This window comes from Gopherus evgoodei, unplaced genomic scaffold, assembly GCF_007399415.2.
Source record: "Gopherus evgoodei ecotype Sinaloan lineage unplaced genomic scaffold, rGopEvg1_v1.p scaffold_33_arrow_ctg1, whole genome shotgun sequence".
Taxonomy (NCBI): domain Eukaryota; kingdom Metazoa; phylum Chordata; order Testudines; family Testudinidae; genus Gopherus; species Gopherus evgoodei.
Window position 1 is genome coordinate 2,554,771 of NW_022060005.1, and position 24,505 is coordinate 2,579,275.

At 50.2% G+C, this 24,505-nt stretch overlaps 1 protein-coding gene and 1 long non-coding RNA gene across 5 annotated transcripts; both read left to right on the plus strand.

The window, feature by feature from the left end:
• Positions 1 to 81: 81 nt before the first annotated feature.
• Positions 82 to 23,952, plus strand: LOC115641042. The gene is made up of 4 exons (XR_003998005.1): positions 82 to 91; positions 2,515 to 2,518; positions 13,502 to 13,508; positions 23,701 to 23,952. It is a non-coding gene; the product is annotated as an uncharacterized LOC115641042 (long non-coding RNA).
• LOC115641015 (zinc finger protein 883-like) lies at positions 14,806 to 19,458 on the plus strand. Of its 4 annotated transcripts, XM_030544088.1 has the most exons (6): positions 14,806 to 14,872; positions 15,748 to 15,836; positions 16,150 to 16,623; positions 16,830 to 16,935; positions 17,282 to 17,395; positions 17,754 to 19,458. In XM_030544088.1, exons 4-6 carry the CDS (start codon positions 16,902 to 16,904, stop codon positions 19,073 to 19,075), a joined length of 1,470 nt encoding a protein of 489 aa, XP_030399948.1. In that variant the 5' UTR covers positions 14,806 to 14,872; positions 15,748 to 15,836; positions 16,150 to 16,623; positions 16,830 to 16,901; the 3' UTR covers positions 19,076 to 19,458. The 4 variants fall into 4 exon arrangements, with proteins under 4 accessions (XP_030399948.1, XP_030399947.1, XP_030399946.1 ...); XM_030544087.1 differs by having other exon boundaries at positions 16,150 to 16,935; XM_030544086.1 differs by lacking the exons at positions 14,806 to 14,872; positions 16,150 to 16,623 and adding an exon at positions 14,911 to 15,061.
• Positions 23,953 to 24,505: the final 553 nt, after the last annotated feature.

A 24,505-nucleotide genomic window follows, 5' to 3' on the forward strand; every position in this document is an offset into this window, starting at 1 on the left:
GCATTTTTGTGGCTAAAACTTTTGTCACTCCAGGGTGTGGGGAAAAAAACCCCCTGGAATGACAAAATTTTTAGCGACAGAAAGCATTGGTGTGGACAGTGCTTCGTCGGCAGAAGCTGTGCTCCCACTGACAGAGCTATCACTGATCGTTAAGGGTGGTTTAATTATGCCAACAGGAGACCTCAACACGGGAGACCTTACAGCGGGATAACCCCCTTGTAAAGTCATACATAGCCTCAGTCAGAAGAAAAAGAGGGAATTGAATCCATATGACCTAAATGTAAGGCTGGCAACCCAAACCACTGAACCATTCTTCCCTTCCCAACTAAATTAGGCTTTTAACAGTTTGTTTAATATGTTTAGAATCTCCTTCCCAACCCTTTTGTGAGACAAAATATCTGAAAAGCCACGGCTGGATTATGCTCTTGTTTACACCCACTGAAATAAATGTAAAGATGCAGGCCGGTGTTAGCTTTTCAGGATAAACAGTGCCAGCCTCTTGTGGGGCTAATTCTCCTCTGTCTTGACCTTGTTGTCCTCTTTTACACTTGGAACCCAAATCAGAATCCTTCACTCCCTCACCCACACCAGAGGCTTTTTCCCTTGTGTTGTCACTTACACCAGGGGTTGCACGTTAGAGACTGGCTTAAGCCATGAAGCACAAGGTTTACTATCCTTGACAGAATGTGGTGGTGTTCCTTGTAACAGTTCTGGATATTCTTGTTCGCCATATAAATCCTGCTGTGTTCTTGTCCTCAATGACTTCCTGTAACAATGAGTTCCGCAGGCTAATTCCAGGTGGCACAAAAAAGTATTTCCTTTTATTGGTTTTGAAATTTCCCACTTTTTTATTTCATTGCATGTCCCCTTGTTCATTGGAATGGCTCTAGTGGCTCAGACCAATGATCTATCTAGCCCAGTATCCTGTCTTCTGAAAGTGGCCAGTGGCAAGTGCTTCAGAGGGAATGAACAGAATACGTAGTCCTCAAGTGATCCCACCTTCTTCTTTTGCTACAGGCAGGAAGAACAGAAATTCCTGCAGCACTACCTCATTATCCACTTCTCAAAACTTCTCAAAACTCTGCTTTGCTGGGATGTCAAAAAAACAAACAAACCTTAACAATGTTTTGGTCTTTGCTGATGTGCAGAGATGGTTGTCTATCACACTGACCAATATTGTCTCCTTGTTTCCTTGTATTCCCATGTTTGTCCATACCCATAGGTGCTGACTCTGTGAGTGCTCCAGGGCTGGAGCACCCACAGAAAAAAATTAATGGGTGCTTAGCACCCACTGCCAGCCAAGCTCCCCCCTTCCCTCCCAGTGTCTCCTGCTCACAGGCGGCCCTACTGATCAACGCCTCCCCCTCCCTCTCAGTGCCTCCTGCCCACTGTGGATCAGCTCTAGGGTGCATTAGGTGCAGGGAGTGAGGGTGTTGGTGTGACTCTGGCATAACCCTAGGTAACTCGGAAAGGTGATAGACCACAAGTGTCAATGAAGCCCTCCTGTTGTAGGCCTCAATGAACCAGTGTTCCTCCATGTTAAACACTTTGTGTAACCTAGTGTAACCTAATGTACTAATAGCTGCAAAAATGTAGTATTAGCAGTTAGCTTTTGATTGTAATAGCCAGTTCTCTGCTGTAACACATTGAAGCTAGGCTAGAGCACGTTCAAGGTCGTTTTAAGATACTGTGTACATGGCTCAGCAGCGGAGAGGGGGGAGGAAGGGGGAAGTCAAAAGATTGAATGAGAGAAGACACTGCAGCTGGATGGGAAAGAAGGGGGAAGTAAGAAATTAGCTAGTCAGCAAGAAAGTTTTGTAGTAAACAACTGGGATATAAAAGGAAGAAACTGCTTGTTTTAGGTGTGCAGGATCTGAGATTGTTATTTCTCCCTGGCACCTTATTTGAGCTCAAATAAATTTGGTTGTTTGCTTCTCCACCCTGGTGTGTTTATTGGCGCTTAAGCACTCTAGGCAACGAACCACTGTTGCTTGCCTCTGGCACTGCTGTCTGCAACAGTTTTTGGCGTCCCTGGGTGGGCTGAGGCGAAAATTAGCCTTGCCTGGATCCCTCCTGGAGGTCAACGGTTCGCGGTGACGACCGACGCCCAGTGCACACTGGTGACTTCACCGGGAGCCTCGGCGGAGACGCGGTGTGAGCGACCCCAGAGGGCACAACGGTGCAACGCGCTCAAATAGTGGAGAAGCAGTTGTGGGCGACGGTGTGGAACCGGTCCTGGGCGACGGTGAGGAACCGGTCCCTTGGATAAGGTAGGAACAGTCCGGTTGTCTGGACTTTCTCTGTTAGGATCTGGGGATGCCCAGCATCTACCTGCGACACGGGACAGGGGCAGAGCAAGGTGGGGAAGGCAAGGTGCTCCCCCCTAGAATGCATTCTGGAGAATTGGAAGGTGTTTGGATCGGATCCGTTATCCAAAACTAGGTTACAAAGGTTTTGTACAGTGGACTGGCCTCAGTACAAATTAAAGGGTCAGGAAAGGTGGCCACCTGAAAGATCAGTAAATTACAGTACAATTACTCCTGTTTTGTCAGTGAACAGGTAGGTTCTGAAACTGTTTGTATGAAAAGCTCTGGTTAAAGAAAAAAAAGAAAAAAAAAAAGAAAAAAAAACAAACCGTAACTCCTGTTCTTCCCCCTGTCTGGCGGAGTGCAAGGATCCAAAAGCAGGTTAGGGATAGTTCAGGGACAAAGGAGAGACCTGTCTAGGAAGGCGAGACCCTATGTCCTAGTGCACTCTCTCCCTGTTGTGGCTGCAAAAAAAAAAAAAAAAAAAAAAAAAAAAGGGCCAGTATGAGTGACTGTTACCGGAAGACGCCCAGAGTACCCTGTGAAGCAAAAGCTCGTGACCAGGACTACTCTAACGCAAGCCCGGTAACTAGTGGATCTTTAGGAGGTCCGACCCATGGTGGGCTGACTTGGCCTGGCATCGTCCGCTGAGGAAGCTACCTGGCTCTAGGAGTGTGTGTACCCATCTTCCCTCCCCCTTTTCTTTCCGTGTGGGCTACTGACAGTCTGATCATCTCACTGGATGCAATCAGAGTAAGCGGCGCCGTCTCCCAGAGACTAGCCGACGCTCTTTGCTGAAGGGAGGTGTAGCAGGGTCGTGGCCATCCTCGTTAGCCTCTCCTGTGTGAGTACCCTGTAGGGAAAAATCCTTAGTTTATGAGCCGCTAGCGCGGACAGGGCACCCTCCCTGTGTGTGTAAGTGGAAAATGGGGAAGGGGCAGTCTAAACATTCCATCTCACCCCCTAAGAGTACCCCAGCATATTACATGTACGTACATTATGGTTCAACAACCTGCAGGTATTTAGAGAATTGGAATATTTACATGCGTGAAAATCCATCTAAACAATGCCCACTAGAAGGTACTTCAATCTAGATAAGATCATACATCGAAGAGGACCGTTTAATCACCAAAAAGCCCTGACACAGGGTGAGCAAATTTGTCTATTGAGGAAAGGAACGGGTTAATTTAAAAATCATCTTGGCCTAGGGATGAGGGGGGGGGTTGCTCTGCGTTCAGGGTCAGGAATCGGCGCGGACTGTGCTTGGTGCAGGGAGGGGCTGCTTTCAGCCCCAGCTGGCTGTGAAAAAATATAGACAGAGGCGAACCAAAGGCAATACAAGTTACAGAACTGAGATTACATTTGCAAAGCTTAACTGTCCAGTAAGTGTGCCTTTGTGACCCTGGAGTCGGTGTGGCTTGGTGACACCAAAGAAGCCACAGGCAGCCGACCTGGACTGGAATCTCTGAAAGAGACGCCGCAGGAGACTCCAGGGTGTAAGAGAACAGCCCTCCCAAGAGCAAAAGCATGTTGGAAATTCTGGACAAGCTGTATACAGGATAATCTCCTGTCCACCTCTCCCCCTCCTCTGAACATTATACACAGAAGTGGCCAGTCTGGACGTAAGTGTGTGGGTATGAAAGGGGCTTGGGGCATTAATGTTTTCCTGAGTAATGTGGGAGCGTTCCCAACACTCTCCATTGTTGTTTTATTATTTTATTATTTTATTAATGAAGCTTTAAAATTCAGTTATATGGTGTGTTTTCTTTATCTTCCCCCAACGATCCTGTAGTGTCAGCCTGATCACCTGACACGAGGGATAGCTTGGTAACAGAAATTTGTCACAGTTTGGTGAGCAATTAAGAAGGAGGGAGCCCTGCAGAACTTACACCGTCTATTTGTTTTACCCTTGTTATTTTATGTTTGCTTTGCTTGGTACTGTTGGTGTTATATGTTGAGAATTGCATGAGTAAAAGTGAGCCCTAATAGGATAAGGAAACACTATCTGGTTTTGGTTCTGTTCTCTTTAACCGGTTACTGTTGTTTTTCTGCTCTGTTCATTTGGACGTTAGGAGTGTGGGCAGAACTGAACCTCTCGTTCGTAATTCCTCCGAGTGGAAGCCATGTGTGCGAGAAAGCTATGAGGTTGAATTGAGATCCTTCTGTCCCGTCTCCTATAGCGGTCTGTGTATAGAAGTGGGAAAGTCTGGCTTAGACTGTAATTCCCTCTGCGCTCTGTGTAATTCTCTTTTCTGTTTAAGTGTCAAACAGATGAATGAGTCTCTGGGTAAACCCTCTAAGAATAGTCCTTTAAATTATATGTTAAGTAAATGGCCTTTGCCCAATGGATCATGTGTTTTTGTCCAGGTGACAAGCCTCATGAAGGAGGACTCGGGTAGTCTTGTGAGTAAGAATGTTTAAGGGAAGAGACCAGGAAGGGTGGGGGCTAGTTGAAAAGCCCACCCTCCTAGCTAAACTGGTAGTGGAACAAGTTGGGGCCCATGGAAGGGACAGTTCAGCAAGAAAAGCAGGATTGGGCCCAGGCAGGCAACAGACAGAGAGATTGGAAAACAGGTTGGAAAACTTTAAGGGTGTAGTGGAAGGAAGGAGTCAGTAAGTGTAAGCATGGGGATTTCAAATACCCAGGACTTACTTGGAATGGTGATTTGAGTTGATAAAAGTGGCTGTTGGAAGACAAGCAAGTGATTTAAGGGAGAGTGAGAAGTTAACTCTGTAGTTGCTGGAGAAAACAGCAGTTGAACTTTGTAAAAATGCTAAAGAAAAAAAGGTTTTTGGTGTCTGTGAAATGTTTGTAAATAAATTCAGGCAAAGAAATTATTGGATTGCAATCATTTGGTTTGGCTATGAACAATTTAGTTAAATTAGCTGAAGAATGTATACAGTGTTACAGAAAACCTGGGCTGCTTATGAAACAAATACAAGAAAATATGGGGTAATTCCTCTGTTTTTGCCTGAAGTCAACAAGGGTATTTGTATATTTCAAGTGATGATTGTCTGCCCAGAAAGGGTGGGTAGACCTCTTGTTTATTTGTCTTTCAGATAATCAGAGAAAACTGATGCCAGCTGAACAGCATTCAACATACCATGCATTTACTGGCACAATAGAAATTATGTTTTGTGTTCTATGTTCTGTCTTGTGGTGTTTGTCTTGTGGCCGGAATTTTTGTGTTTAATATTTTTATAAAATAGTCTAGTTTAAAATCAAACAAAAAGGTTAAATTAAAATGCAGATACTTGTTTTGTTCAACTTGGAATACAAAGCGTTTGGGTAAATCATAAGAATGTAATATACTAAAGTCTAATGCATTTCCTTAAGTAAGGAAAAGAAACTTCATTGGTCAAACTGTTAATTGCAAAAATTGATGTTAAAATTTGCATACCAACAGTCTTTGAAAGCAAGGACATGAAAAGTTAACCCACTCCCCATATTGTATATGGGATCTTTCTGGCTACCTCAGATTTCTAGCCAGAGGGCTGGGGATGGTGGAAAGCTATTGGAGTAGAGGTTAAATTGAATGAACTCCTCAAAATGGGTGTGCTTGTCCTGGCTTGTTGCCCAAAGCTCTGTAATAAGGTTATTTTAGTAAAAGGGTGTGTGTGGCATATATTAAATAATAAGACTAATGTACTGTATAATGACAATGTTTATGTCTTCATTGTTGGGAAAAGGTGTATGAGTAAAAAGTGGAGGTTTCCTTTGCAGGTTAAAAGAAGACAAGAAAGGAAAAAGAACAAAGAACAGAATGAGTCAACTGGAAAAAAAGAATTAGCTAGCAAGCTCAGGCTATAGATAAGACACTGACTCCATTCAAGGACACTGCTCACAGTTAAGACTTGGCTAACAACCAGGAAAAGGAGGGCCTGAATTTGCCCACACAGCTATGAAATCTGAAAAACACTGCCAGGCACTAATGAAATGTGTTAAGTTTCTTTTCTCACAGGTAAAGAAGCGCTACCCAAAGACCCTAGCAGCCCTGCCTCTCCTTGGAACCAGGAGACGGGATTGATGTAAAGGTCCACCGACGAAAGATTGCCTTGGCTCCATGCTGGAAAGGCCCTTAAGTCCCGGTGACTACCAACACTGCTGTGAAGTGCCAAAGACTGACTGCTTGGACCCAAGATTCTCGTTGCAAAAAGACCCACTCCACATCGGGAGAATTCTCCTACTGATGATTAGCCTATTTCACCTTCTAGCTCCACTGTGCCTTTTGGACAGCAGGGAAAAAGTACAAGGTGACGTGCTAGTAACCTCTCCCTTATCCACTGACAGATCTACTGTGCCTTTGACTTTTTCTAGAAGAATCAAAACCATTACAGGGTTATGTGCTAGTAACCTCTGCCCTATAGGATGCTGCATCACGACTGTTTTGGGAAAGAAGAAGGAACACTCGCTCCACTGAAATTGCCAAAGTCCAGGAATTCCTGACTAGAAAGGACATTAAGAACTGACCCTGGTGAAGAAACAAATAATTATACACTGGTGGGAGGACATTTGTGGGACCCATGTTTGGGAATGTGGTATTGAATGGATTTTGGGGTTTATTCTACAGGCTGCGCCCTGTGTTTTGGATAAATCCCTCAGCATATATATAGCTCTCTCTAATTGGATTTTAAATAACAAGTACCCAAAAGTTTGTTCTGCTACTAGAAATTTTACCCATATTGAAACCATTCCAATGACTAATAATGTATGCTCTTAATGGGAATGCCTTTTGACAGTACCTGAGAATAGTTAAATAACAGGTGTATTATAGTACTACACGAAGAAAAGATGGTATTGAATATAACTGAGGCTGGGAAGGCATTGCAGTGGGATCTAGTATGTTTAGGAATTCGGGATTTCCTGAATGACCAGCTGATGGCCATTCAGAGTAATCTTGAGTATCAGACTTGGCCCACTGCCCTTACAGACGCATCAGGAATACCAGCTGATCTGTGATCATGGAGACATATGTGGACACTTCCTGGGTGGAAGTGTGGCTTCCCAGGGCGGGGTGTGCGCCCTTATAGGGGATGAATACTGTACTTATGTCCCAGAAAGCGCACAGGATATTAACAAGCACATCCTGTCAGCCAAACAGGCTTTTGAACAGTGGAAGGCCCAGGAAAAGAAACCTACTATTTCTGATTCCCCCTGGGGCTGGTTGCTCAACCTGGAAAAACTAAGGGAAGGTATTGTTCACCTCCTGCTCACTGGTGTGGTGTTGTGTATCGTTACTCTTCTCTTGCTTGCTTGCTGTAAAGCACTCCAGCTCCCTAGAGCTTAATCACATGTTATCCTTTAAATGTGAGAACACTCAGCCAAAAGTTTGTTGAGTATTCTCAAAGGAGGGAGTTGTTGGTGTGACTCTGGCATAACCCTAGGTAACTCGGAAAGGTGATAGACCACAAGTGTCAATGAAGCCCTCCTGTTGTAGGCCTCAATGAACCAGTGTTCCTCCATGTTAAACACTTTGTGTAACCTAGTGTAACCTAATGTACTAATAGCTGCAAAAATGTAGTATTAGCAGTTAGCTTTTGATTGTAATAGCCAGTTCTCTGCTGTAACACATTGAAGCTAGGCTAGAGCACGTTCAAGGTCGTTTTAAGATACTGTGTACATGGCTCAGCAGCGGAGAGGGGGGAGGAAGGGGGAAGTCAAAAGATTGAATGAGAGAAGATACTGCAGCTGGATGGGAAAGGAGGGGGAAGTAAGAAATCAGCTAGTCAGCAAGAAAGTTTTGTAGTAAACAACTGGGATATAAAAGGAAGAAACTGCTTGTTTTAGGTGTGCAGGATCTGAGATTGTTATTTCTCCCTGGCACCTTATCTGAGCTCAAATAAATTTGGTTGTTTACTTCTCCACCCTGGTGTGTTTATTGGCGCTTAAGCACTCTAGGCAACGAACCACTGTTGCTTGCCTCTGGCACTGCTGTGTCTGCAACAAGGGGGAGAAGCAGAGAGGTGACGCACTTAGGAAAGGGTGCGGGAAGAGGTGGGGAGGGAGCAGATCAGGGGCGGGAAGATGTGGAATGGGGCATTGGGGTAAGGGGTGGGGTGGGGCCTGGGTCACTTGCTGGAGGATTCTCTGCAGCTTGAGGTCTTCAAACCATGATTTGAGGACTTCAATAACTCAGACGTAGGTCAGGAGTTTGTTACAGGAGTGGGTGGGTGAGATTCTGTGGCCTGCATTGTGCAGGAGGTCAGACTAGATGATCATAATGGTCCCTTCTGACCTTAAAGTTTATGAGTGGGGGCAAACTGGAGGCAGAGCTGGGGCAGGAAGAGATGGGGTGGGACATTGGGGGAAGGAATGGAGTGGGGGCAGGGCTTGAGGTTGAGCACCCGCCAGGACAATTGGAAGCCAGTACCTGTGTTCATACCCCTCTGTTGTCTCTCATTTCATACCAAGTTTCTAAGACCCTTAGGACAGAGCCTGTCTTTTTGTTCTGTACAGGGCCGGCTCCAGCTTTTTTGCCACCCCAAGCGGCAAAGTGGGAAAAAAAAAAAGATGAAGCTGCGATTGGTGGCACTTTGGCGGCAGCTCTACCACACCACTTCATTCTTCAGTGGCAATTCAGAGGAGGGTCCTTCCCTCCGAGAGAGACTGGGGGACCCGCTGCCGAATTGCCACCGAAGACCCGGACGTACCGCCCCTTTACATTGGCCGCCCCAAGCACCTGCTTCCTTCGTTGGTGCCTGGAGCCGGCCCTGGTTCTGTAGGTAATGTCTGGGGGCAAGGGAGTCCTGATCAGAGTTCATGCAAGAAGTCTGATCATGGTGAGATCCAATCCAAGGGGAAGGCACAGCAAGAGCGAGGCAGTAAGGCAGGGGCAGGTGAGGCCAGCACTAGCAAGGCAAAGGCCTGTTGCACAGACAAGGTATCATAACCTAGTCCCAGATTTGGACCTTAGCGTCCAAAATATGGGGGTTAGCATGAAAACCTCCAAGCTTAGTTACCAGCTTGGACCTGGTAAAGGGGCCACCACCCAAAAAATTAGAGTGTTTTGGGGCACTCTGGTCCCCACAAAAAAACCTTCCCTGGGGACCCCAAGACCCAAATCCCTTGAGTCTCACAACAAAGGGAAATAAACCTTTTCCCTTCCCCCCTCCAGGTGTTCCTGGAGAGATACACAGAAGCAACCTCCGTGAATTTAAGCAGAGGGATTCCACCCTCCCCCGTTTCCAGCCTTAAAACACAAGCACTTCCCTCTTCACCCAGAGGGAATGCAAAGTCAGGCTAGTAAATCTAACACACACAGATTTCTCCCTGACTTTTTCCTCCCACCAATTCCCTGGAGTTCCCCACTAAAGAAAAACTCCAACAGGTCTTAAAAAGAAAGCTTTATATAAAAAGAAAGAAAAATACATAAAAATGGTCTCTTTGTATTAAGGTGACAAATACAGGGTCATTTGCTTAAAAGAATATTGAATAAACAGCCTTATTCAAAAAGAATACAATTCAAAGCACTCCAGCAACTATAGACATGTAAATACAAAACAACAAACCATTTTTGTACTCACAACTTGGAAACAGAAGATTAGAAAGCAGGAAATAGAAAAATCCTTCTCATAGCTGAGAGGGACAGGCAGAAGACCCAGAACAAAGGACTCACACACAAACTTCCCTCCACCCAGAGTTGAAAAAATCCTGTTTCCTGATTGGTCCTCTGGTCAGGTGCTTCAGGTTACTTTTTTTTTTTTTTCAGGTGAAAGAGACATTAACCCTTAGCTATCTGTTTATGACACAAGGCTAGTAGCAAAACAGGAAATTATATAGCGTCACCGGGCAATCAGAGCCAAGATCATGTGACCAATCAGGAAATGGGTCGTAGAACCCTGGCAGCTGGCCCAACCAGGTCGGTGAGTTCCCAGTCCCAGGTACTCCAATGGGAGACTGTAATGTGTCTCCTCTGGCTCTTTGCAGCGAGCACACAATATTAAAACACTGTGTGATTTAATTATTAACCAATCAAAGTTATTAACCAGTCTGGATGCTTTTACTATGTTATTAACCAATTAACTTAGCAACTTGCAGCAAGTTATTAATTAATTTGCTTTGAGAAATATATATATATATGTATATATAAAACCACTGAGGCCTGAGAATCGCCGGTGAAGCATCCCAGGGCTGCTTCCCAAAAACCCAGTGGGCCTGGATTCAAGATCAGCATTTAAGAGTGGGCTTGTACAGCAACTAGTACAAGCGGATCCTGGTCTATGAATATGGCACCTAGTTGTTAGGAGAATTATGTCCCCTTATAGTCATCTACTTTCTAGATTAAACAATCTCAGTTTTTTTTCCAAAATCAATGGCGTTCATTAATCAGGGAGTGAAATAATATTCATAGCAAGAGTACCAGAGTTTGGCCTATCCCTAAGGATGATAGGTTGGCTGTGGATAGTGCATTTTCTCTGGCAGATTAATTCCACAAGAATTTCAAAGCCACTATGAAAATATGCAAGGTGGATGTTTTTAAGCCATTATTAGATTGCTCGGCACTCCTTTAATTTCATAGTCTGGCGATGTGTCAATCCTGCTTATTTTAAAATTAAAAATCTGTGAGCCTGACTCCTGCTTGTAAACATCTTCTGTCATGGGGCAGAAGGAGTCTCGTATTAGACGCCAGGATGAGATCTGTCTGGGGGCAGATTATCCCACATCTGCTACAGCAAAGCTCTGACATCTTCTGGAACGTTGTCAGAGACAGGATACTGGGCTAGAAGGACCTTGGCACAGCCCAGTCTGGCAATTCTTACGTTTCCCAACTACTATTCAATATGAATATGTGTAGCAGAATCTGCCTGGCCCCTGTGTGTGCAGTGGACACAGAAATCACCCACCGATGAAAGAACTCCTGACACAGCAGTAAGAACAGGAGTACTTGTGGCACCTTAGAGACTAACACATTTATTGTGGCATAAGCTTTCGTGGGGTACAGCCCACGGAATCGGATGCATGCAGTGGAAAATACAGGAGGAATATATATATTTACACAGGGAACATGAAACAATGGGTGTTACCATACACATTATATGGTACTGTTTCATGTGCCCTATATGTGTGTATATATGTATATATATATACACCTTCTGTATTTTCCACTGCATGAGATGAAGTACTAACATCCTCATTTTATACAGAGGGAAACTGAGGCATGGAGCAAGACTAAGCAACTTTTCCAAGGTTACACTGGGAGTCAGTGGCAGAGCCAGAGACAGAACCCACGTGTCCTAGTGCAGTGTCTGAAGCAGAGAGCCATCCTACCAATCCTGGCTGCGCTGATTGCAGGCCCTTAGCTATGCTCCAGGAAGTGCTGGCTGTGGGCATTCGCTTTCCCAGAGCTTTCTCGGCTCCTGCAGGTGCTCAGGGGGCAGTGCCTGGGGGGTGCAGGGAAGGCAGCAGCTCTGGGACTCGCTGACTCCCGCCCCCTGGGAGCAGAGCTGGGGCGAGGAGGGGCCGGTGGTGCAGAGTCACTTTCCTGCCCGGCCCCAGCCCTTCCCCAGGTCTCTCCCCTCACCTGCAGGCTCCGGCTCAGGGGCTGGTGTCGGCAGAGCCCGAGGCTGCCCCAGTGGCAGAGAGAGAGGACTAAGACTGGGACCTTTCAGGTTGGAAAAGAGTTGACTAAGGAGCGATATGATAGAGGTCTGTAAAAATCATGACTGGTGTGGAGAAAGTAAATTAGGAAGTTGTATTTACTCCTCATAACATAACACAAGAACTAGGGGTCACCAAATGCAGCAGGTTTAAAACAAATAAAAGAAGTATTTCTTCACACAACACACAATCAACCTGTGCAACTCTTTGCCAGAGGATGTTGTGAAGGCCAAGACTATAACAGGTTCAAAAAAGAACTAGATAAGTTTATGGAGGACAGGTCTATTAATGCCCATTAGCCAGGATGGGCAGGGATGGTGTCCCTAGCCTCTGTTTGCCAGAAGCTGAGAATGGACGACAGAGAATGGATCACTTGATGATTACCTGTTCTGTTCATTCCCTCTGGGGCACCTGGCATTGGCCACTGTTGGCAGACAGGATATTGGGCTAGATGGATCTTTGGTCTGACCCAGTATGGCCATTCCTATGTTCGTATGGCCTCCTCCTGCCCACCCTTCCAACTTTTGGCCTCCCCCCACCCCGAAAGGGGAGCGACGAGGGAGAGGGGACAGAGAGGAATGAGTGGGAGGTGGGGTCTTGGGGGAAAGGTGGCACCTTTACACCCTTTATACCCCACTCCAGTGAATTCAATGGGGGGACACCAGAGCCCCATTTCAGCTCCATCAGCTTCCTTTGCTTCAGGGATGGGTGCCTTTCTTCCTCCCCCCCCCAACCTGAAGGAGGGGAAAAGACATTCCCCAACCCATGTGACTCCATCACTATCTTGCTTCCCTTTGGCTGTACCTGGGGACGAGGGATGGAGCTGAGCCCTGGGTTGGGCTCCCCAGGACGGGATGGATCCCAGCTGAGCTTCTCCTGATGCCAGGAGACTGGCACTGCTTGGAGCGCCAGGCTGGGCCCCCAGGATGCAGCTGGGTTGTGATCCCCTTCTGGATGGGGTGCTGAGCCCCAAACTGGTCTGAGGGGCAGCACTGGGTCACCTCCACCCAAACTTGTCCACTGCCTGCTCGTTTGGTGGTGTTGGGGGCTCCCCTGAGGCAACAGATACCAGGCTGGAAGCAGATGCCTGAGGGATGGGTCAGAAAGAGGGAGAGAGGCCCCCTTGAGTGAGGGGCCTGAGCCAAGGTCCTATGGGTGATCACACCCGGGGGACATGAGAGGGGATCATGTCAGGGTGCTGCTGGGGCATGGGATTAATCCCAAGGGCCTATGAGGGACCCACACTGGGTGGATGGGGGATGGGGCTCACACCAGAGGGCGGCGATGCTTTTTGGTGTCTCATTCTCCTTTCTACCCACACACACGGAGAGTCTTCGCTACCCATCCCGGGTTTCTCAGTCGCTGCTCGCGCGCCAATCCTCACTCTTCAAAGTCACCTGCAAAGGGATGTTTTAACATTGAGTTTGTGCTTCTTCTTTTAATGATGTATAAAGGAAACCTCAATTTTAAAAATACACCTCCTCTGCTTTTTCTGAACTGAGCAATATCAGGACGTCTGAATCAGATGCACCTGAGCTTTGCTGGAAGTTGGAGGCCTGACACATGCGAACTGTGAGCATTTACATATTTGCTGAAGAAGCAGAGTGTCAGACCACTAACAAAGACATGTTTTCTCCCAAATGTTCAGTTTTCACTGAATTTGAACACAGCACAACAAACCCCAGATCTTTAAAAATCATGAGTCAGGTCCTTCCCAAGATCATGAGATTACCTTGCAGATCATGAGATAGATAGATAGATAGATAGATTTGCCTTCTACATTTTCAACTTTTATGATACAATCAGGTCAAATTTGCAAGCTTTCCTCTGAAACCAACAGGGCAAGAAACTAAATCTAGGTTGGAAGTTGGAAGATTTCTAACCATCAGAGAAATGAAGTTCTGGAACAGCCTCTCAATAGTCGTAGTGGGGGCAAACAACCTAATTAGTACTAAAATGGAGCTTGATAAATTCATGAATGGGATTATATGATGGGATTGCTTGCGAGAGCAGGGGGACTGGATTACTCACTGGCCAAGAAGGGCCCCTCTAGTCCTATGTTCCTTTATTTTTATAACTGAAAGCTGAGACTTTTGTGGAATAACATGAATCCAGGAGCTGGGGCTTTCAGAAATGCACCAAAGATTACAAGTCCTATGATGCAATTGTGAGAGTTGGCAACATTGTAAAATAGTTTTTAAAAACAAAGGAAAGAATCTGGTTTAGCCAGGTTCTAATACTGATGGGATAAGTAATGTAGTATGTTAACCTTTTATTGTAACTTTGCCTTAATAAAGAGGTGTTTTTTTTTGTTTTGTTTTTAAAAGGAAAGTGGTTAAATAATCCTACTAAAAATCCTTTGCTTTCTTCAGGGTGATTTTATCCCTTCAGAGTCCAGGGACATAGAGAGAGAGAGAGTGTGTGTGTGTGTGCGCAGTACAGTACAGTGTTTGTGTACACACAGCCCTAGTCCTGGTTGAAATGCATGGATGCTTCTGCAACAGAGCTCATAAATGAATATATATTAAATAACAGAAATGCCAACTCTCTGGATTTTAATTACCAGTCCTGTGATATTTGGGGTTTTCCTTAAAGTCCCAGCTCCTGGATTCCTGTGATCATGGGAAAATCTCTGCTTTCACTTAGAAAAGGGTGTATGCTTCTTTTAAAAACAAACAAACATAAAAGCCCCCTAAACCGCACCAAAAACACCACCACCCATGCCAAATAAACCTGGAAAACAGAACTCCTTAAAGGCTCCAAAAAGTAGAAAGCAAACAAAAGGAACTTCGACCTCTTAAAACCTCACCCCCTTTAAGCCCATCTTGTGATTTTTCTGTGGTTTAGCTCGTGATTTTTCCTGTGACAACACTGGGGTCATAAAATCCCGTTAACCCTTAACAGCCCGCCACTGGGCATGTGATACAGCAGAGGGGAAGTTCTGGGTCACGCCTTCCCCCATCACGAGGTAGGCGAGAGGACCCAGGAGCTGGGGCTGCAGGGAGGAGGAGGAAACGGGCTGAGCTTTCTCTGCTCTCTGCTGGGGGGTCACTAAGAGAGCCGCCTCCCCCCTGCTGGAGGCTCGCTGAGCTGGGTGGGCCTCACTCCGCATCGTTGTGAGTTCGCCCCCCAGCCCGAATCAGGGCGGCTCCATCCAGTGAGTGTTGCAGCTCGGCTTGCTATTGCGGGGAACAGGAAGGGACTGGGGCAGCTGGGAGCAGTTGGGGCTCGTGTGGATGCTGGGGGGAGGGAGAAGCGGCGGTGCGGCTCCTGGATGGGACTTGCTGCTTGTGAGCCCGGGCTGAGCCGCTGCTGCTCCCCAGCGGGGTGTGTGCGGGGAGAGCCCTTCTCTAGCGCCCCTCGGTGCCCAGCCGCGGGGACCTTCTGCGGGGGCTGGAACCAGCCCCTGGGGCAGCCCCGGGCTCTGCCGACACCAGCCCCTGAGCCGGAGCCTGCAGGTGAGGGGCGAGACCCGGGGAAGGGCTGGGGCCGGGCAGGAAAGTGACTCTGCACCGACGGCCCTTCCTCGCCCCAGCTCTGCTCCCGGGAGGGGGTGGGTCTGCGAGTCCCAGAGCTGCTGCCCGCCCTGATTTCCTCCCCCCACGGCTCTGCCCTCTGAGCGCCTGCAGGAGCCGAGCCAGCCCCGGGGAGAGAAAGCCCCGGGCCGGGCCAGGGACCGAGTCTCCCAGCCCGAGGGGAGTGGGCGGGAGGGAGACGGGGAGACTGGCAGGGGCAGCAGAATCTGGGAGGTTTTTCTGCAGGGATGGAGTTAGGGGGGATCGGAGTGTGAAATGGACTCAAGTCCCATCCGAAACGTCCCCACTCCCTTTTCCCCCCTGACAGGCTGCAGAACAGCATCCAGGGTTTACTCCGGATCGTCCCCTTCTCCTGCGGGCCAGGGCAGGGAAATGGCTGGAGCGGAGCCAGCTCAGGTAGGAGGATTTCTCAGGGAGCTGCTGTGGGTTTGTCCTGTAGAGAGAGTGGGGCAGGAAATACACAGGGTAGGGTTGGGACAGGGAAGTTTTATTTACAAGGGGGTCTGATCATGCCTGTTACTGGGAAACAGGAGTCTCCGTTCTTGGGTGGAATGAGACCCAACCCTGTGACAAATGGGCCAGAACTGCCACATTTGAAGTAGCATCTTTGGGTGACTTTTTGTGGTTGCAAGCATGCGTAGTAAGGGAGCTGTTTCTGATTTGGCTGTTCTCTAACAATAATATGTTAATGCTGCTGCTTCCACCCCAGGCTCTCACCTACCCAGGAGCTAGGCTGCTTTTGTTATCCACATGAGGAAACTGAAGGACGGGGATGTGATGTAACTTTGCAGCTGTGTTGCCCCGTTCTGCTCTAACCACTAGGCAACACCCCTATTCCCATAGTCTCTCTGCGCTGCTGTTCCCTGTAATGCGGATGGGATGAGGGCCATGGGTGTACGGAGTCGGAAGGGCCAGCAGGTCAAGACAAGGCTGGATTTGATCTCGCAGCATCAGAAGCATTCCCCGCAGCTCTCTGATCTGACTTTCCTTACATTGCAAAATGATTGCCAGGACCTGCAACTGGATGATCGAGGATGGATCACTCGATAGTTGCCTTGTTCTGTTTATTCCCTTTGAAGCATTGGCACCAGTTGGGAGACAGGAGACTGGGCTAGAGGGACCATTGGTCTGACCCAGGATGGCCATTCTTATGTCCGGAGCAGCAAGGAAGAGGCAAATCTAGGTGTGATGGCAGAGCAGATGTGCGTGGAGCAGCCTGGAATGAAGGACCAGTTTGGATGCAAATATAACCTAGGGGGTTATGGGAACTGTCAGGACATAATGTATTGGGGAATGGAGCAGACACACCAGTCTGGGTCCCCTGAGGCTGAACTGGTAGGATTGTGGCTGAGGTAGCAAGTGCTGAGTGGCAAATGCCTGTTGTTTCAGGGACCGGTGACCTTCAAGGAAGTGGCTTTGTATTTCACTGACCCCGGTCAGAGGGCCCTCTACAGGAACGCCATGCAGGAGCACTATGCAAACAGGACCTCACAGGGTAAGGGAGGGTGTGTTTTCCCATCATTTGTTAGAAACTGTATAGACCCTGACGCGCTGGGGGCAGCTCCAGCTCTGGGATCGGCCTAGGTCTCCGAGATTTCTGGGATGAGGCCAGAACCTCCACACTTCCTCCCATGGGATGAGAGATTTGGAAATGGAACGATCCTAAATCCTGTCTCCACCTCCAGGGCTTTCACAGGGGCAGAGGGAGATTTCCCCAAGGGGTCCATGAATGTGGTCCATGAATGTTCCCCCTTCAGCCAAATCCAAGAACATTCTTGCTGTAAGTTCCCAGGACGGTTTAACCAACCAGGGTCTTTGCCTCTCTGCTGTCTCGTGAACAGGATCTCTAATTCCCAAACCCAACGCTGTCTCCTGGCGGCAACAAGAGAAAGAACCATGGGTCCCAGATCTCCAAGGCTCTGGGGAAAGGGAGAACCCAAGAGGAGACTGCCCAGGTGAGGAATCCATGAAACTGACACAGATACCATCGGTGAGTGAAGAAGACAGCTGGGATTCCCACAAAGGCCCCCTGAGCATCCTCAGTTCTGCCTCATCCCCCCCGCCCTTATCAGGATTGTCCCCATCAGGGTCATATCCTCGTGACAGATGTTGCTCATGGCTTCCCACCCGTCTTGACAGACACCTGTCAGAACCTCCCTCCCCAGTGAGTGTTCAGGGGGATGCAGAGGTAGAATTGCTCCTCTCTCCTTGGGGGAAGGGCTTGACTCCTGATTTTTCAGTCTCCCCAGCAGTTATTTTGGTTTACTTTCTCCCCTTTGCTGTTTCCCTCTGTGAGGTTTTTTTTCTCCCCAGTGCAGGGAATTGACTCCTGTCCAGATTATCCCACTTGCCTCGGGGAAATATTTAGGACCCGCAAAGACTCCCTGTTGCGCAGGGGGCCGCATCCCAGGGAGAGACTGAACACGTGCAAAGACTGCGGGAAGAGCTTCCGTCAGCGGTCCAACCTCCTGGCGCATCAGAGGACCCACGGGGGAAAGAGACCCCACCCGTGTACCGACTGTGGCAAAATCTTTGGTGCCTTCTCCAACCTCCTGCGGCACCAGCGCGGGCACGCTGGTGAGAAGCCCTACAAATGCCCTGACTGCGGGAAAGGCTTCGGGCACAGCTCGGCCTTAATCACCCACCGGCGGATCCACACCGGAGAGAAACCCTACGCCTGCGGGGACTGCGGGAAGCGCTTCAACGTGGTCTCCAACCTGGTGCGTCACCAGCGGAGCCACACGGGTGAGAAACCCTACAAGTGCCCTGACTGCGGGCGGCGCTGCAGCCAGCGCTCCCACCTGGTCACCCACCGGCGGCTGCACACCGGTGAGCGTCCCTATGTCTGCCTGGAGTGCGGGAAGTGCTTCAATGTCAGCTCGGACCTCATCAAGCACCGGCGCATCCACACCGGGGAGCGGCCCTACGCCTGCAGTGACTGCGGGAAATGCTTCAGCGGCAGCTCCAACCTGCTGACTCACCAGCGCCTGCACACGGGCGAGCGGCCCTACAAGTGCCCTGACTGCGGGAAAGGCTTCACTATCAGCTCCAAGCTGATTTCCCACCAGCGCACTCACACCGGTGAGCGGCCTTACAGCTGCGCCGACTGTGGGAAGGGCTTCAGTGACCGGCCCCACCTGGCCCGGCACCAGAGCGCCTCCCGGCGCGAAAAGCGCTACAAGTGCTCTGACTGCGGGAAGGGCTTCACCACTAGCTCCTACCTTCTCACCCACCAGCGCAGCCACACCGGGGAGACCCCCTTCATCTGCGGAGACTGCGGGAAGGGTTTCGCCGTGGTCTCCAACTTGGTGCGGCACCGACGCATCCACACGGGGGAGAAGCCCTTCCGGTGCGGGGAGTGTGGGCGGCAGTACAGCCAGCGAGCCCACCTCACCACCCACCAGAGGGTGCACACTGGGGAGAGGCCCTACGTCTGTCTGGACTGCGGGAAAGGCTTCAACGTCAACTCCTCCCTCACCAAGCACCGCAGGACCCACACCGGAGAGAAACCGTACATCTGCCCTGACTGCGGGAAATGCTTCAGCCAGAGCTCCAATGTCATCACCCACCGCAGGCTGCACCATGGGGGGCACGGGGCCCTTGGTGCTGCAGCTAGGGCCAGCCAGCGGGAGTGATCCCCTGCCAGCCTCTCTGGGCCAGGACATGGCCGCAGCTGACCCTTGGGCTTTGTGAGAAAGAGTCTTTGCTGCCGCTGCTGCAGATCCAGCTGTCTAGAGACCCTGAACCTTCTGCTGATCTGATGGGGAGGCTGGAGAGAGAAAAGCAAAACCCATCCTCCCCTGGAGGAGAAGGGGTGTGTGTAAGAACCCACTTCCACCAGTGCTTCCATCACCCTGGAGTGGATGACTCCTCTGTTCCCCATGGCATCTGCCTGCTCTGTGCCCTGAGGTTGGGGGAGCAGAGACCTCCCTTCTCTTCAGACACCTTTGCTTAGTTTCCTGGTTCCGTGCCATGTCCGGGTCACTTCCTGTCCCATGGGAATAAAGAAGTTCCCTCCCTGAAACTTCCTTGTGCTTTCTTGAGAAGCTGGTGGAGCTTGTCTGGAGCCCTGCATGCCTGGGAGGGGTGGGATTATGGAGCCCTTCATACAGGGGAGAGGGGGGAATTAAAGAGCCCTGTGTGCTGGGGGTGGGGGGGAATTACAGAGCCCTCTGCTTGAGTGCTGGGGAATTAGGGAGGACATGCTCAGTGGGTGAAGATTATTCCTAGATTCCAAGGCCAGAAGGGACCATTGTGATCATCTAGACTGAGCTCCTATGTAACACAGGCCATAGGACTTCCCTGGAACGGTGCCCATTTGAGCCAGAGCCTGGCTTTTAGAAAAAACTTTCAGTCTTCATTTAAAGATTTTCAGTGCTGGAGACTCTCACCGTCACCCTCGATAAGTTGTTCCGATGGTGAATTATCCGCCCTGTTAAAATGTGGGCTTATTTCCCATCTGAATTTGACTAGCTTCAACTTCCAGCTACCAGCACGCAAGCAGAGCTGTCCCTAGGTACGGCCAATCGGGGTGACTGCCCCAGGCCCCTGTGCTTTGGGGGACCCTGCACTTCATGTGGAGGCGGGTGCCCGGTGGGGAAGTGAGGCGAGAGGGTGAGGAGGTGAACAGGGAGGTGAGCGGTGGGTGGGGGGGGAAGAGGAGCCCCCCTACCAACCTCCCGCTCCCTCCAGCTCCTCACCAATCAGCACCTCTCCTTCCCTCTCAGTGCCTGCCGCCGATCAGCTGTTTTGCAGCATCTGGTACTGGTGGAGAGGGGAGAGGAGCGAGGGCGCAGTGTGCTTGGGGAAGGGGGCAGAACTGGGTGGGGAGGAGGCAGGGTGAGAAGGGTTGAGGGCAGGGCTGCCTGGGGACGGGGGGGCAAGTGGGTCAACTTGCTGCAGGCCCCAGCCTCACAAGAATATAGTATTCTATAGTATTGCAACTTTTTTGTATGGAAGAGCCCCCCAAAATTGCTTTGCCCCAGGCCCCTTGAATCCTCTGGGCAGTGCTGGTTTGGGGTGGGAAGAAGTAGGGCAGGGTGGGGTCCTGGAGAAAGGGATGGAGTGGGGGCAGGGCCTGGGCAGAGCCTGGGGAAGCACCCCTGGGCTGATAAGTGCCGAATTTCTATGTCCCAGGCCCCGCACCCCCCTAGGAACGGCCCTGTCTGTGGAGGAGATTGGTTATATGGGGAATTAGGAAGTTGCAGGGGAAGAAACACAGGGCTAGACCCTCTGCTGGCGTACAGTGGTACAGCTCTCCTGGAGTGGTTGGGGCACCACTAGCTGATGATGATAAAACCTAGTTCTTCTCTAGGGCTACTCATCCAGAGTCTCAAAGCTGACGGAGGTGACTGCCATTGTCCCCCTGTTACAGAAGGGGCAGTAACTTGCCTGGGGTCCCCAGCCAAGCTGCGGATTTGGGGAGGAGGAGCCTGGGAACTATAGACCAGTCACTCTGACTTTGATCCCTGGGAAGCTATTGGCCAGGGGTGGCCAAACTGCGGCTGGTGAGCTCCATGTGGCTCTTTTACAGTTCAGGTGTGGCTCGTGGAGCCTCCCCACTCCATTCTCCACCTACCAGAGATGACTGGTGGCTGCTGAAAAGAGATGGAGAGGCACAATTTAAAGTTTGCCCCCCCCCAACAGCTTGCATCATGCCCCCCAAGTACACACTCCCTTTCCCTCAGCAGGCCTTCCTCTCAGCTCCCAGGTGTTCGCTCCCGTGGAGATGCAGCAGGAAACAGCTGGGAGCTGCAGGGAGGGGTCGCTGCTTTAGCTCCCCGATGCCTGCAGCTCCCAGCTGTTTGCCACTGACTCTCCCCATGGCCGCAGTTCCTACCTTGCCAGCTCCAGCAGCTGCTGTGCAGGGAGGGGGTCCTGCAGCACCACGTAACCAAGTGAGGCCAGCAAACCCTGGCAAAAATCTGGGGGGGATATGTGACCCCATGTGCCTCCCTCCATATGCATCACTTCAGGCTTCTGCCTAGCGGGACGGGAGATCTCAGGATTTCAGTCCCACAGGGCATGTTTGCTGGGGCTTGGGACTTCAACATGAGCAGGGCTTCAGCCCCAAGCCATGGCAGGCATCTCCCATGGGGCTGAGGCCTGGGACCCCCCACCACCTGCAAGGCTGAAGCCCCGAGCTTCGGCAGTCGCGCTCCTGCTCTTAAACAACTGAAGATTGTCGTATGTGGCTTGACGGGTTGGTAAGTTTGGCCATCCCATAATAGAGCAATGTATAACATTCAGTTTGCGAATACCTGGAGGATGAAGGGGTAACCCACACATCTAAGGACAATCACAGGGAGCCAGCATGGATTTACTAAGAACAAATCATGCCAAACCAGCTTGATTTCCTTTGACAGAGTTACTAGTTTGGTGGATGGGGGAATGTGGTGGACATAACTTACCTGGACTTCAGCAAGGCTTCTAATAGAGTCCCATGTCACATTTTGATAAGTAAGCTGGAGAAATGCAGGCTTGGCAGAACTACCATTAAGTTGATATGTAATTGGTTAAACAACCGCAGGCAAAGGGTCATTTATTAATTGAATGATGGCAGATTGGAGGAAAGTCTTGGGTGGGGTTCCATAGGGATCTGTTCTGTATACAGTGTTGTTTAACATCTGCATTAATGACCTGGATGTAGGAGTATGTCCAGACTATCTGCCGGAGTCGATGGGAGACCGTACGGGGATCGATATAGCGCGTCTAGACGAGACACAATATATCAATCCCCAATAAATCTCTCAGGATTGTTGGGCAGATCCTGTTGTGTGTCTCCCGTCACTCACTTTTCTGATCTGAGGTTGGGCTGAGCTATGTCTGGATCCAGAGTCGCATCCACTGGGGGAGTGTCAGTGCCAGGGACAGAGGTTGGTCACTGGGATTAAAGGGAAATTAACCTGTGTCCCCGTTAATAACTGTTTAGTCCCTAATTTTGGATCAGTCACTGATGGAAATAGAGGCAAAGCATCATAACGCACAGGACAGAGTGGGCTTTTCCTCCCTGCCCTGTTTAGTCCCTGGGGCAGGAGGCAGGGGAGTTCCGTTTGTGCAGAATAAACAAAAAAATCCCTCATCCGTGGGGCCTCTGGGCAGCTCCAGGCCTCTCTCAGCTCCTGTGGGGACTCATGGGAGAGGATTGGATCCCCCTGCAGCCTGTGCTGGACTCAGGAATCACCTCCTCCTGATATTGGTCACACTGTCCCCTCCACTACTGAAACAGGGTTGGGAGTGAATGTGGTTGGGGTAGAGGATCTGGGGAGGGGCCTCCCTTGTGAGCCTCAGAGGATGGAACTCTGCTAGCTTCATCTGATGCTGTTGCTGTCTGTTCCCCCCTCACACACATTGAACCAACTCTGGCCGCCAGAGTGGGTGTGGAGGGGCTGGAGGCAGGAGTGGCAGAAGATCCTGAAAATTGGGGGGGACAACAACACCTGAACTGTGACCCCACTGCCCCACCCCCAAGGCCTTGTCCCCTTCATGCTGCCCTCCTACCAAGGTCCCACCCTAACACTGCCCATTCCCCCCGAGGCCCCACCCTTACACCGCCTATTTCCCTCTGAGCCCCCTGGCCTTGCACCACTGCTTCCCTGCCGAGATCCTGCTCCCGAGCCAGCTCGTCCCCCTGAGACTCTGCCCCATCACCCCCCCGGCTTGCCCCTACAGCTGTTAAAAAGTGAGGGGGCCATGACCCCCTGGCTCCCCCCATCTGGTGTCCATGGCTGGGGGTTGGGACGGATGCACAGAACAATTTATAAGAGGAGTTCCAGAGCCAAATTGTTCCCCATCCCTGATGCAGTCACGTCTGGGGTGGCAGGGTGTGGACCACACATTGAGTCCAGAGCCCAAATCCTACCTCGCGCTGATGAGTTAACAAGCTCCATCCATGTGCAGCTGCGGACCTGCACATCTACGCCTGCAAGAGCGCCTGGCTTGTCTTGACTGGGTGCAGGGACACATGACAGGATCTGCCTGAAAAGCCTGAGAGATTTGAACTTTGTGTATGTGTCCTGGGCACTGATGGGTTCATAGGCGGGAGATGTTACTGGGAGGTGGAGGTGGGAGACAAGACAGGCTGGGACCTGGGGGTTTGTAGGGAATCTGTACAGAGTAGGGAGTGGGTCACACTCAGACCTGGGAATGGATACTGGGCTGTGAGGCTGAGGAATGGAAAATACAATGCCTGTCCCTCCCACTTGACCCCCTGTCTCATGAGCATCAGGCCCAGCCAAGTGGGGTTCTCCTGGACTATGAGGCGCGCGAGGTCTCATTTTTCAATGTGACTGACAGGTCCCATCTCTTCACTTTCACTGACACCTTCTCAAGGACGCTCCACCCTTATTTCTGTCCTGGTTACAGTGCTGGGGGTAAAAACGCAGCTCCCCTGATAATCTGCCCAGTCCCAGCTCAAGCCAGAGGGAATCTTGGTCCCTGACAGTGACCCTGCGGCACAGGCTGTCCCCTCCCAGTGCTGACCCTCCCCAGACAGTCTGCAGCCCTGCACACTCATAGACTTTAAGGCCAGAAGGGCCCATCATGATCATCTAGTCTGACCTCCTGTGCACTGCAGGCCACAGAGCCTCACCCACCCTCTCATGTAATAGACTTCTAACCTCTGGCTCAGTTACTGAAGTCCTCAAATCATGGTTTAAAGACTTCAAGTGACAGAGAATCCACCATTTACACTAGTTTAAACCTGCATGTAACCCATGTTACAGAAGTCATTGTGGCCAGAAGAGGCCCCAGGCAGTACTCTTTTCCCCTTCAGACACTCCATGAGAGAGGCTCCATCCTAGCCTCAGACACTTACCCCACCCAGGAAAACCCTGCCTGCCTTCAGCTCCTCGGAGCTCTCTGCAGTGTAAGGACACTGGGAATAGATACCACCACCCCACCCAGACAGCTCCAGTGCCCCCTGCACACATTGACCCTTGCCCAATTCCTCACCTTTCTATGTGGGGAGGAGGGATCCCACTTGGCACAGACTGCAGCTTTCTATGCTTTCTATGGTTCTCCCAGCCAGTGGCAGATTACTGCACAGGCCAATGGGGGCCCCCAGA

Bases quoted from the DNA above. Each gene is read 5' to 3' on its own strand.
- LOC115641015 (XM_030544085.1), top strand. From the start codon at position 15,179: ATGGGACTTGCTGCTTGTGAGCCCGGGCTGAGCCGCTGCTGCTCCCCA. The intron at 16,936-17,281 runs GTAAGGGAGGGT...TCTCGTGAACAG, and splicing joins TGCAAACAGGACCTCACAGG to GATCTCTAATTCCCAAACCC. The intron at 17,396-17,753 runs GTGAGGAATCCA...TTTTCTCCCCAG, and splicing joins CCCAAGAGGAGACTGCCCAG to TGCAGGGAATTGACTCCTGT.